This window comes from Chrysochloris asiatica, unplaced genomic scaffold (assembly GCF_000296735.1).
Source record: "Chrysochloris asiatica unplaced genomic scaffold, ChrAsi1.0 scaffold00010, whole genome shotgun sequence".
NCBI lineage: Eukaryota > Metazoa > Chordata > Mammalia > Afrosoricida > Chrysochloridae > Chrysochloris > Chrysochloris asiatica.
In genome coordinates this window covers 21125148-21139082 of record NW_006408528.1, presented here as the reverse complement: position 1 = coordinate 21139082, position 13935 = coordinate 21125148, and the positions used below count along the sequence as shown (strand labels likewise).

At 34.7% G+C, this 13935-nt stretch overlaps 1 protein-coding gene across 3 annotated transcripts in view; it reads left to right on the top strand.

The window, feature by feature from the left end:
• The window catches only part of RUNDC3B (RUN domain containing 3B), a 183363-nt gene that overhangs the window by 66231 nt on the left and 103197 nt on the right, over positions 1–13935 (top strand). For all 3 annotated transcript variants that reach the window (XM_006834325.1, XM_006834324.1, XM_006834323.1), the window contains 2 exons: positions 2132–2265; positions 9232–9317. In XM_006834325.1, the coding sequence (XP_006834388.1) occupies positions 2132–2265; positions 9232–9317 (220 nt within the window). The remainder of the gene's footprint in view (positions 1–2131; positions 2266–9231; positions 9318–13935) is intronic.

Sequence of the window (13935 nt, the reverse complement as noted above, 5' to 3'; positions counted from 1 at the left end):
TTACCAATTCATTTGTTCAGGAAAAATATTTATGGAATACCTGCAATGAGTCAGACACCATGTCACGTGCTGGGGATTGATTTAAAGACAAGATACAATCCTTGCCTCATTTATCTTACTATGGAGTATGTGAGACAGTTAAGTAAACAGATAATAATTATAATAATATCTAGTAAGTGCTTTCATAGGGATAAAGTAAACAGAGCACAATGGCAGCCTATAGGAAGGAAGTAACCCACTGTGAGGTTCAGGGATGACTTAATAGAGTACATGGCCTTTAAACTATTCTGAATGGTGAATAGGAGTTGCCTACTGCTATGGTACTGTAGAATAAGCACTGGACTGGTAATCACAAGGTTGACTGTTCAAACCCATGAGCTACTTTTTGGAAAACCAGTACAGGGTCACTATGATTCGGAAGCAAAGCAACAGTACTTAGCAATCACAACCATTATATGTAGAGTTCCTACTGGTTGATTAACCATAAATAAATCAGAAACAACAGGAGGAACCTTTTAAAAACTATTTATGTCTAGGCCCTTAGAAGTTTTTATTTGTTTAATATGTACTAGAACCTAGGCATGAGTATTTTTTAAAAAGCATCCCAGTTATTCTAATGGACTGCCATGCTAGAAAGCAGTCAAATATTCTACTAAACATTGTTTCTGAAATAATGATTACTGTCAAGAACAGGTTTTGATGTTGTTGGAGATGTTATGTCTGGGGAAGGAAGATTTTAAATAAATAAATAATTCAAAATGAAAAAGTCCATATTTGAAAATATAAAATGACAGTCTTTCTATATTAAGATTAAACAATTTCTCCAAGTAAGAGTAGTCATTCCAGAAAACTGAAGAATGTTCTCATTTCCCTGCTAAAGTACAAAATGATTCAAAGTATAGAATGAGTAAAAAGTGATTCTCATGTAGGGTCCTGCCTAGAAAAATTAATAAGAAAAAAAGATGCAAACAATAGAACATTTGGTCATGAACAGATAAAATAGTTACCCAAATCTGAAAATTAGACTAGTAAATGCTTGAAGAATTTTTCATAGGTTGGTGATTAGACAGGAACACATGAATGACAGAAGAGAGCTTTATGCCTGATAGACTAGAATGGTTGGATAGAAGGTAAATGTGGAATAAAAGAAGATAAATGATCAGTAAATGTAGAATTATAATTATTTATATTTACTTATAAGCTAGATCACACATTGCTTCATTTCTTTGAAGTATCCCAGTGAAGAGGAAAACCAGAGTTGTGTTATTTTTTTCTGTTTTGCTATGTGAAGTGCAACTGCTATTGTTGTTAAGTGTGGTAGAGTCCATTCCAACTCCTAGAGACCCTATATAGGGTTTGTAAGGAGTAACTGGTAGGTTTGAAAGTTTTAAGGTGGTTCTCATTTCCCTGTGATATGCTATTTTGTGATGTGCTGTTTTGCTGTTTGCAGTGCTAATTTAAAAGCAATAATGAATAAATTTGCCTGTATCTTAGAATGATTGAAGGTAGTGGCATCAAACTATGCAAGTTGTCATTGAGTTCTTTTCCACCACACCTTGCGATTAGAAATCCAGTGCTTATCCTATAGCACCATACCAGCATTCCCTGATGACATTTAAATTAATATTATTTAAAGCCAAAAGGAAGTTTTCTGTGTGATCTTAGAAACTATATTAGAATAATAGGATATTAAAGTGCAAAATATATTTTAGAGTCTAGCCCCCCCTTTTTATTTCATTTTTTAAATTTTATTGTTTAGAAAACTATAATAGCTCTGTGAAATAAATTGCTTAAAGTACAACAAAAGTCAAAATAAGACTAGATTTAAGGCCTTTTGACACAACAGGTTCCCTGTCTACTTGTCGTTGTTGTTAAAATATCATAGAGTTGGCTCTGATTCATAGTGACCCTGGATAGAGTTTCCAAGGAATGACTGGTAAGTTTGAACTGTCAGCCTTTTGCTTAGCAGTCCAATGATTATTTTACAGCACCATACCAGGTACTCCCTTTCTGCTAGAACTGTTGGTTGCCATTTTCCCCCCATCCCATAATTACATTGTTCTTGAATTTTGAATTTTCTAGTCTTGCTTTTCTTTTACTTTTATTTTGCATTACAATTTGTCTCCTGAAGGTCAAATAACCTGGTTTGGTTATGAAAGTCCTCGAAGCTTCTGGGATTATATTAGAGTGGCTTGCCGGAAAGTCTCACAGAATTGTATCTGCAGCATTGAAAATATGGAAAATGTCAATTCCTCTAGAGCCAAGGTAATAAATTTCTAGTAATATACAATGCATATCATTAGAAAATATCTGAACTCTTTGCTATGTAAAGTATTTCTGTTTCCTTTTCATTGTTGGGCTTAAGAACCTGACCAAATTTAACAACTTTTAGAGGCTTTTGCAAAGATTCCATTTCCCCCCATACACACATTTACATGTAGTTATTTAAGAATGCTCTTGAATTTTCACTGATGGCCTTATGGTTACAAGGAAAGTATGAGGCTAGTCACTATGAATTTCCTTTTTTTAAGTAGCACAATAAAACATTCCATGTTCTCTGAAGAGTCCACATTTCTTGAATTATCTAAGCTAGTGGTTCTCAGTCAGTGTCCTACAGAATGATGGGGTCAGACTATTTTCATGATAATTACAAGATGTTATTTGCCTTTTTCTCTGTGATGTGCTATTTTTCTATTTGCAGTGCTAATATAAAAGCAATAATGGATAAATTTGCTTATATCTTAGAATGATTGAAGGTAGTGGCATCAAACTACACAAGTTGTCATTGAGTTCTTTCGTACCATACATAGAATTTAAGAAAAAACTATTCTCACCTAAGAATATCTGTTGCTAGTGCAGTAAGCACTAATTTTATTAAATCTCAACTCTTGAGTTCCTGTCCTCTTAATATTCTGAGTTACTCATAGGAAGTATATATGAACTATTCTTGCTACATATTGAATAAAGTATAATAGTAGTCTAGAGGAAAAATACTCATGCTGTAGCTTGAGTTGTGAGCTGATGTAGCTACTTTTTTCATGTAGCACCATTTTTACTTGAAAGAGCAACCTGCAAACTATAGTTTTTTAGACTTAGGCACTTGGCAGGCATTTTCTCAAATTAAAATGATCTAAGTGAACTTGTTATTTCATAGAAAACAACTGATATTGTTTACAAAAGTAAAATTAAAACTTTCAAGTGAAAAATAGAATTTTAGGAAACATGTCCATCACCATAAATTTGATAAACTTTCCAATATTTAATAATTTTTTATAATGATGGTGTTAATACTAGCAAATGTATTTTCTTTGTTTTTGTTTTTGTTTTTTTTTTAATGAAATGAGTCAGCATTTGGTAGACTTGCATAACTCAATGAAAAAATATTTTCCAGTTATCAATGCATAAAATTCCAGAACCATGCTCAGGTAAAAGATCCATTCAAAGCAAGGCAGACCAAAGCATTTAATATAATCTAAAACATTATTTGATATGACTAGAGATCCAACTAACCTTTAAGAAATTACTACTTACTAAGATTTTTAAAAAATTATTGTTACTAAGAGTATACAAAGCAAAACATACACAGTTCAACAAATTCTACATGTTAACTTCAGTGACACTGATTACATTCTTTCAGTAGTGTAACCCTTCTCACCCTCTTCTTCCTAACTTTTCCTTCCCCATTAACATAAATTCACTGCCCCTTAAGTTTTCTATATACTCTTTTCAGTTGCTGTTGTCAGCTTTATCATATATAGTTTTTTAAAAGAACTCTATGCTCAAGGCAGACCAAAACCAAGAAAAGAAAAAAGCCTACTGTCATTGAGTCTATTCTGATTCGTATCAACCTGCAGGTCAGAGCAGAGCTGTTACTTCATGTTTCCTAGACTAAATATTAATGGGAGTAAACAGCTGTATCTTTTTCCTGTAGAAGGGCAGGTAGGTTTGTACTGCCGACTTTGTGGTTAATAGTCTAAGACTTAACCGATTCTGTAACCAAGGCTCCTTCAAGGCAGACTTTCTGTACTAGTTGAACTATTGCTGGTGGTGCTATAGGTTAGGTGTTTGGGCTATGAGCTGCTCCACAGAAGAAAGTTGAGGCTATCTGCTACTTGATAGCAGTGGGTTTGTTTTGGATTGTTGCTTTAAAGAACACTTCAAGGAATAGAAACATTTTATTTTGGTTAAGATTCAAAGACTTGCTGTAGTTTGAGTGAATCAAGTCTAGAAAAATAGAAAGTACCCCAGGTGGTACTTATTTATTTATTTATTTATTTCGTTTTTGAATAAAAAGTTAGCAAAACTAACATTACAAACAGTATTATAAATGCTTAATAAATGATATAATACATTTATGGAATTATCATTCCTCAAAATAAAAATAGGTGATTGAGAAGAAATAATAGGAATGTAGCATTTGGGCCTGGGTGGGTCCAAGAAACCCAGAACTCTAACTGACCACCTCTTTTAATGAGCCTTCTGAGACTAGTCCCTGCATAACAAGATGATGCCCAGCAGAGAGTTAATGTTTACTCTGAAAAGAACCATGGTTGAGTATTAAAATACCATAGAACAATCATAATCTAAGTCCTGCATTTATTTTGTTCAAGCATCAAACAAATTCCATTCAGTGGTGAAAGAGATATCTAAGACTTACTTCCCTTGTCATGCTAGGAAATGTCGTTAGGAAAAGATCAACTCTATCTTTATTTATTTCAGTGGAAAGAGTAAGATACTTAATCTGCTCAGTGACCACACATACCAAGCATCAGGATTGAGGGATTAAACATAAATTCTTAAAATAAAAGTTTATTGAGCCATAGAGCTGTATCTTGAGGGACTATTAGCATATATAGCACTTTTAGCTAGTCCTTACGTGTATCATGTATCAAAACAGAAGTACCAAACATACCTGGTAAATAATGTACAACTCAGTTCAGTTGGTGTCAAAACGGATCTTCATTTTTAAACCTGTGTAAGGGGATAGGTTCTCTGATTACATTTTAAGGTACAACCATGGCATTTTAAGCAATGGAAGACATGTATGCACTGTGTTGTTGTTGTTGTTAAGTGCCGTCGAGTCGGGTCCGACCCATAGCGACCCTGTACAGGGTTTCCGAGGGTGTAAATCTTTATGGGAGTAGAAAGCCTCATCTTTCTCCCGTGGAGCGGCTGGTAGTTTCGAACTGCTGACCTTAAGGTTCGCAGCCTGATTCATAACCACTACGCTACCAGAGCTCCTTGTATGCACTGTGTAGCGATGACTAATTCAGTATAGACATATTCTTTAAATTCTTTAGTTGAGCTGATTTAGTCAAGATTGTCTGTGTCCTAGTACCACTTTGTTGTTAACTGTCAATTAGTCGGGTCCAACTCATAGTGACCCTGTATAGGTTTTCCTAGGAACAGCTGGTGGGTTTGAAAAATATCAACCTTGTGGTTAGCAGTCCAGTGCTTATTCTACCTAGTGCCATACCTAGTACTGCTAAATCCCTTAAATTCCTTTTTTTTTATAAACTTGCCACTCACTATGGAAGATCTAATGGTTTGTCTTTCTAGGACAAAATCATGAAATGCAGATCATTCCCTTTCTTTGCTTAATTTATGAGTGGTGGTGGTGGTGTTCCATGGAGTCATTTCCAATTCATGGAGTTATTTCTGACCTTGTATAGGATTTCCAAGGATGTAAATCTTTATGGGAGCAGAAAGCCTTATTTTTCTTCTACGGAGTGCATGCTGAACTCAAACTGCTGACTTTCCAGTTAGCAACCCAGCATGTAACTCACTACCCTCAAATAGGGTTATTGTTGTTGAGTGCCACTGAGTCAGTTCCCACCCTTAGCAACCCTGTAAAAACTTTCTGAGGAACAGCTGGTGAGCTTGAACCGCCGACCTTGTGGTTCAAAGCAACTTTGCAGTCCAGTGCATTAACCCAGTAGTTGAGCCTCTTTCCCAAACTCTAAAGTTCTTAAAAACAGGACTTGTTAGTGTATGCCTTGTAGTCTTTTGATTTTTAGTGACCCTGAAGGATAGTGGAGTCCTGGTATGTGCAGGAGTCCTGGTGTGGCGCAGTGGGATAATGCACTGGACTGCAAGGTCTGTTTGAATGGCGAGGTTGGTGGTTCAAATTGACCAGCTGCTCCTTGAAAACCCTATCAACAACAACATAGGATAGAGTACAACTGTCCCATAGGGTTTCCTTGACTGTAATCTTTATAGGAGCAGATTGCCAACTCTTTTTTCCTGAAGATCCACTGGTGGGTTCAAATCGTTGACCTTTGAGTTAGCAGCCAAGCACTTAACTGTTGCACTACCAAGACTATTAATTACATTCTTAAGAATGTATTTAATATTAATTACATTCTTAAGAACTGTTGATAGCATTTTCTTTTTGTTTTGTTTTTTTTAGAAGCCTCCATTATCTACTGATAAAAATCTAAATTCCTTAATGTAAGTTTTCAACTTTTCCACATTGTGGTTTTAGTAGCCTTTATAAAACTGTTTATCTATGGTTTTAGTAAAAGTTACTTAGCTGAAAGAAAAGAAACCTGTTATAAAATTAGCACAATTCATTATCACAATATAAGAGAATTCCTTAAACATCAAGGACAGGAACCTAAGTGCAGCGCAGTTGTGCATGGATTGAAACTAATGAATCAGGAAGCAGGACTTTCCCTGCATTTCTTATCTAGCAACAGCACAGTCTCCTGTGTACAACTTACTCTGTAGAGCAACTTTCTATGTTTCTGCAGCAGTGAATATGTGGCCTTTGATTCAAGCACCTGCTGTCAGCTTACTAGTCACTATATCTTTCAGATGAAATTTCAAGAAAGAATTTTAAGATGTTGCCTGCCTCTTCCCTCCTCTGTTCTAGTCAGCTAATTGTAGGTTCTCCTAAGCTTTCTTTCTCCTTTTGCAGCAACAGTAGACTAAGCACAGGTCAAGCTACAATGGGAAGTTTAGATTGGCAGGCAAATTGACTGACTTATTAACTGTTGTTGTTAAATACCATTGAGTTGGTTCTGACTGATAGCGACCCTGTATAAAGTTTCTGAGGAGCGGCTAGGTGATTTTAAACTGCGGACCTTGTGGTTCAAACCATCATTGTAGACGAGTGCTTATCCTACAGCACTGTATCAGGAATCCATGACATGCTAACTAAACCCAAGTAATTCTTTTGCTTCCCAAGCAGGACTTTTGCTTATAGTCCGACAGATGTTTGCATCTGCATAGATTGACCCCTTCCATCCATGACTTGGGAGTCCTGGTGTGGTGCTGTTGGATAAACACTGGACTGTTAACCAGTGTCTGTTGTTCAAACACATAAACTGCTCCTCAGAAACCCTCTACTAGGAGTTGGAACCGACTCAATGACTCTTAACAACAACAACCACAGTCTAATAGTTGGGAGCCCTAGTGGTGCTATAGGATAAGGAGTGGACTGCTAACTGCAAGGTTGGCAGTTCAAACCCACCAGCTACTAAGCAGGAGAAAGATGAGGCTTTCTGCTCCCTAAAGATTTACAGTGTCAGAAACTCTATGTAGGATGCTATGAGTAGGAATCAACTTTATAGCAGTGAGTTTGATATGGATCCAGGAGTTTAGTAAATTAAGTGTAGTTGTAGACTTGTAAAGAATACTTTTTTCTTTACTTGTAGTTGTCTGTCATATATATTGATTTGTTTAGGCATTGACTGCTGACCGTAATGTTGATGGTTAAAAGTACCAGCCTTTGCGTGGCAGAAGGTAAGGCTGTCTGCTCCTGTAGAGATTTATAGTCTCGGAACCCCTGTATGGGGTAGCTATGAGTCAGGATTCATGGCAATGGCTTTGGTTTGCTGACTCATAATGACCCTATAGAGCAGAGTAGAACTGCTCCATAGGGTTTCCATAACTATAAATGTTTACAAGTGCACATAGTGTCATCTCTTTCTGGAGGAGGGGCTAATGGGTTTCCATAAATATAAAATAGTTTACAAGTGCAGATAGACTCATCTCTTTCTCTTGCAGGGGCTAATGGGTTTGAATTACCTACCTTTTGGATGAACAACGCTACCCATAACTCATTGCACCACCAAGGTTCCTTATATATTGATTGTTAAGTACCATGGAGTTGTTCCTGACTTATAGAGCTTCTATTGCAGGTTTCTGAGGAGCTGCTAGTGTGTTTGAGCTAGCAACCTTGAGATTAGCAGTCTAGTGCTTATCCTATAGCACCATACCAGGACGCCTATGTGTTAATTATTGTCACTGTAATTCTCATCTACCATTGCAGTGTTTCCAACTTCTATACATTCAATCTTCATGGATTTTCTGGAGATTTGTGAAAGGGTTTGCATGAAAATAAAATTGAATTAGAATTCTTACTACAAATATGATCATTTGTAATTTTTCATTCTAAATAAAAATTCTAGATGAATGCTTTGAATTATTTTTTTAAATGTCTAAGTAATCCTGTTGGTGTGACACTGTAGAATAAGCACTGAACTGCAAACCACAAGATTGGTGGTTCAAACCCACCAGCTGCTCCTTGGAGATCCTGTACAGGGTCGCTATGAGTGAGAATCATCTCGATGGCACTTAACAACAAAACAACAAGAATTGAATGATATTATCTCATTCCAGTAGAATTAAATTATTTTCATTGAATAGAAATTGTCTCTTTATGATTTTGTGCTAGAATATACTGACTTGTTTTGTTTTTTGTTTTGCCTTGAATATTTGGTAACATCTTTTAGAGTTGCCTATGGGTAACAAATTCACTAATTCATGATTTGGGTACATAACAAATCATGACTTTTGGGATTCCTTGTTATGTAAAACCTCCTCTGAAAGGATACTATGGGAAATTCTCTTAAGTGATATTAGCGTGATTATTTTTATTAATATTATAGGACTCATTTTAATTATCATTTGATTTTAGACTCCATATAATATGATTCAAAAGAGGTCTCCAACTCAAGTAATCTAAAATTAATGGTTCTTTATCTTCAGAGGACAGAACATACTTCTGACATGCTGTACCCAGCGCCTTCAGAGAAACAAAAGATACACTGTATATAATTGATATTTACCTAGGATTATCTTCTTAAATATTTTCTTATCAGATATATTTTTTATTGATTTATTTGTTTGCATGTTAAAATGTCTGGTTTTAAATAGCACAGTGGGAACAATATTTTAACTTCCGTTTTATTCTTCTCCCAATATTTGATTCTTTCTTCTTTTTAGGGCAGAGCCTGGATCAGAGTAGCACTCATGGAAAAACATTTATCTGAATACATCTCAACTGCTCTGAGAGACTTCAAAACAACCAGGTTTAAAAATCCTTTTGATTTTCTAATATGTATATTTGAAAGAGTCATCTAAAGACCTGGACATAAGAATAGAATTAGTTTCTAAAGTCCTCAATGATGTAGTTTCTAAAGTCCTCAGTGATGTTATTTTCTCCTTTTCTTACTGCTAAAATGAATCCACTTTCTTCTCAGGAATGTATCATTTATCAGCTAAACATAAACCTTGGATTATCTTTTCAGGTTTCATATTTTTCTTGGAACATCCTTTTTGAATCGTCTCTGATTCTTTATAGCACTTCAAGTTTTTTTCTTGCCATAAACTTTTCCTAAACAATTTAAAGAAAGATGTAACTATGGAATTCTTGTAGCATCCTTATACCATAATGTTTACTTATTTTTGCTTGTAAACATATAAATGATTTACTTTTTTGACTTTTTTTATATATGTATATATTAAAACACTTAATGGTTACACCACCAAGGCTTCTAAACAAAGCCCAACACATAGTAATTACATTCTTAAGAGATATCAACTACTTTTCCTTTTTTTTTTCCAGAAACCTTCATTATCTACTGATAAAATCTAAATTCCTTAATGTAAGTTTTCTGCTTTCCCACATTTTGGCTTTAATAGCCTTTATAAATGTATTTACCTATGTTTTAGTAAAAATTATTTAGTTGAAAGAAAAGAAACATTGTCTTTCACAGTTCATTATCACACTATAACCAGAGAATTCCATAAACATCAAGGACAGGAAACTAAGTGCAGCTCAGTTTTGCATTGATTGAAACTAATAGATCAGGTACTGATAAAACTAATACGTACACACACACACACATAACTTAAATAATGCTTAATTGACTTTTTATTCTGTGGGAAAAAGATGAGACTTTCTGCTTCCATAAAGATTTACAGCTTCAGAAACCCTATGCAGGGCCACTGTAAGTTGGAAATGACTCCACAGCACACCACCATGACCAGTTGCCCTTTTAGGACAGTATTTATCATTGCTGTTTTACTGAAATTATATAGACTTAAGGAATGACCTATGTTCCATATGTACAACAAGACTCAGGTTTTTAAGATGGCAGAGATAAGGTTCATATTAGAACAATAATCATTCCTATTATTCTCTGCTGTTCTCATTTTTCCTTATTGTTGTGGTTGAAGAAGCCATTTTTTCCCCCATATCCAAATTCCTGGTGTGGCACTGTAGGATATACACTAGACTGCTAACCACAAGGTCAGTGGTTAAAACTCATCAACCACTCCTTAGAAACCCTATGAGTTGGAACCAACTCCACAGCACTTAACAACAGAAACACAAAGTATTTATAAATGAAAAAAATATCAAAACTTGAGACATGTAGTCACTGCCTATATATTGTTGTTGTTGTTAAGTGTTGTTGAGTCAGTTCCAACCCATATCAACCCTGTATATATGGTTTCCAAGTAGCAACTGATGAGCTTGAACCACCGACCTTGCAGTTCAAAGTGACTTTGCAGTCCAGCGCATTAACCCACAGCACTACTATATAAATTGACATAATTCCAACTCATAGCAACCCTGTACAGGGTTTTCAAGGAGTGGCTGGTGAGTTTGAACCACCCACCCTGTGGTTAGCAGTCCAGTACTTACCCTACAAAATCAATTCCTTGGTCACTATAGCCACATTTCAAATACTGAATAGTCACGTGTGACTAATGGCTACCAGATTAGATAATGCAGATATAGTACCTTTTCGTCATCACAGAAAATTCTGTTGGACAGTGCTGTCTTAGACACCTTTAACTTGCAGTACTTATTTCTGCTCAATTAACTTTTTAAAATATAAGAGTGACAACTAAAACCCATTTTTATAGAGAAAATTAGACACAAAAAAATCCTATAACTGCAGTCTTAGCTTTCATGTCCGGATACAGTATTTGACATTCTGAATTGTTACAAAATCTAGGCATTTACCATGATTAATTCTTTTCTTAGTTAAGTGGTTGGTATAAATGATAATATCCTTATTTAGGCTACTCTCATTTTTTAAGGTAACATAATGATAAACCTTTCAATTTTGGAGATGCAAAGAATTACATTTTTTGCCATCATTATAAAGTTGATGGGGCTACACTTTTAGCTAAAAGAAGTATTGATATAAAGTAAACCTGATACGTACTTGTTGAAGTCTTTTAAAACAACATAACTATTTTGTAATATTTCTAAAGATCAACTCTGAAATGATAAATCCTTAGCTATTTGAAATGAACATAATTAATGTGAGGAATTTGTTTCTTACCGTTACTAGTAATTAAGTGTATTTATGAATGACCCTGTTTTAAGGTGAGTGCTGGTAAGGCTTTGAAAATTAAAAAAACAAAAAACAAACATAATATCTGAATCTAGCATATAAACTCTAAAGATTCTAAATCAGTGAAATCAAAACCAAGTTTACACAATAGTTCTCATCCATGCAATAATATTTCATTAAAATCATGGTAATTTTCTTTAAAAAGAAATGAAAGCATTAATAATTTGTTTAAATTGCTAGTCTTGTTTCTCAGTTTAAAGGATTAGGTGGGGTATAAATCATTCTTGAATAGATTATTTTTAGAGTGAGTAGTTTAAATATTTAAAGGGAAATTCTTTTTGCCTTGTTCTTAAGTGCTAGTCACCCTTTTTGATAAAAAGGAAATGATTCAGCTCTAAAATACTACACGAAGTAAGAATAGTCTCATAACAATATATAAATTTGTACTGTTCAAAGAGAAACATAATTTAGTATGTAATGTTTATATGTGAATATAATAACTCTCTAATTCCCAAGAAAAGAAATAAGCAGTGAGTTATTTCAGAAGTTACCTTAGAAGTTGATTTTAAAATGTAGTTGTGAAAAAACAATAAAGCAATTGCTTTTTTTCCTCTGAAATTAAACTTAAGAAACTTCTTGGTTTTAAATAAATGTGTTTGAATACTTGTGGTGTGGTCAAAGTAAATCTGTTTAGAAGATTAGATTGATAAAATACAAGCAAATTATTAAAAGTATAGTTGTACCTTACCTTTTGTCTGGATGTCCCTGGAGATAAATACTTATAGAAAGGTGAAAAATTAATTCTGGACTCTTAGGAATCTTGAAAGTATTAGAGTCAAGTGGATTTCTTCTTGTTCTGTTCTTCACAGAAAGAGTGCTGACATTCTTTAAAATGATGATAAAAGTTTTTACCCAGTATATATAGGAGGAGGAGCTACATGAGTCAAGGCAGGCCAGCTCGGAAGCACTAGCCAGTGAAAAGCCAAAGAAAAGATTGGATGGAGAAGGTGTAGGGGTGGGGTAGGGTGAGATGAGAAATATATATATATAATCCTTATAGTACATGACTACAAACTATAAGACAAATTCATGTGATTCTTTGTTAAGTGGAGGAGGCCATGGTGATCCATGTAGGAAAAAAAAAGTTTGAGTTTCATGTTTTAGGAATTGAATGTTACTGGAAAACAGAATTGAAAAGTTGATGGAATGGGTGGTGGTTGTTAAGTGCTGTTGAGTCAGTTCCTACTTATAGCAACCCTGTATAGGGTTTCTGAGGATTGATGAGTTTCAGTAGAATCTGAGATTTTAAAATTAGGGAATTATTTTGATGAGTTACTGAGAGGGGTTGCAAATAGTAAGGTAGAAGCTAAAAGTTATCATTTTTCTCTGCCCACAGACTGATAAATTATTTGAAAAGTAAGCTAAAATATAAAAATATCATATTTGAAACAAGATTGAAAATGTTCTGTAACAGTGTGAATGAAGTAACAGAAATGGAACAAATGGCAACCTAAAAGTAAAGATAAAATTAATTTTATAGAAGCCAATTTATTATTTTACCATTATGCCATAATGTGCTTGATTTATAAAGATGACATTTGTTTTCAGATGAAATGTTAATTTTCTGGATCCTATCCTGGTGTGGCCTGTGGGCTAATGCATCAGACTACAAAGTCGCTTGAACTGCAAGGTCGGTGGTTCAGGCTCACCAGCTGCTCCTTGGAAACCCTATACAGGGTCACTATGGGTCAGAATCAACTCAATGGCACTTAACAACAACAAATCATTGTTAGGATTAGGAGATCATGTTAAGCCCCATTTCAAACGTTGAAATAAATTCTCTTATGCTTAGGGTCTGCAGTCAAAATTCCTGGAGTCAAAAACCAGTGTCACTACCTTTTAACTGTGACGTCTTCAACAAGTTACTTAATGTACTGTGACGTAATGTATGGTACTAAGGATAAGCATTGACTGCTAACCACAAGGTCAGCAGTTGAAATCCACATTGTAGGTATTTTATAATGTATGTTTATATATATTATTATATATATTGTTGTTACTAAGTGCTGTCAAGTCAGTTCTGACTCATAGCCACTGTATAGGGTTTCCAAAGAGTGGCTGGTAATTTTAAACCCCCAAACTAGTGGTTCAAACTGAACTTGTGGTCCATTGCTTTATACCACAGTGTGACACCAGGACTTCATTATATATGAGTGTATATATAAATATATATATTAATTATCTATATTAATAGTAGGCATATAACTATGTTTGGAAACCCTATACAGGGTCACTGTGAGTTGGAACTGACTAGATGGCACATAACAACAACAATATA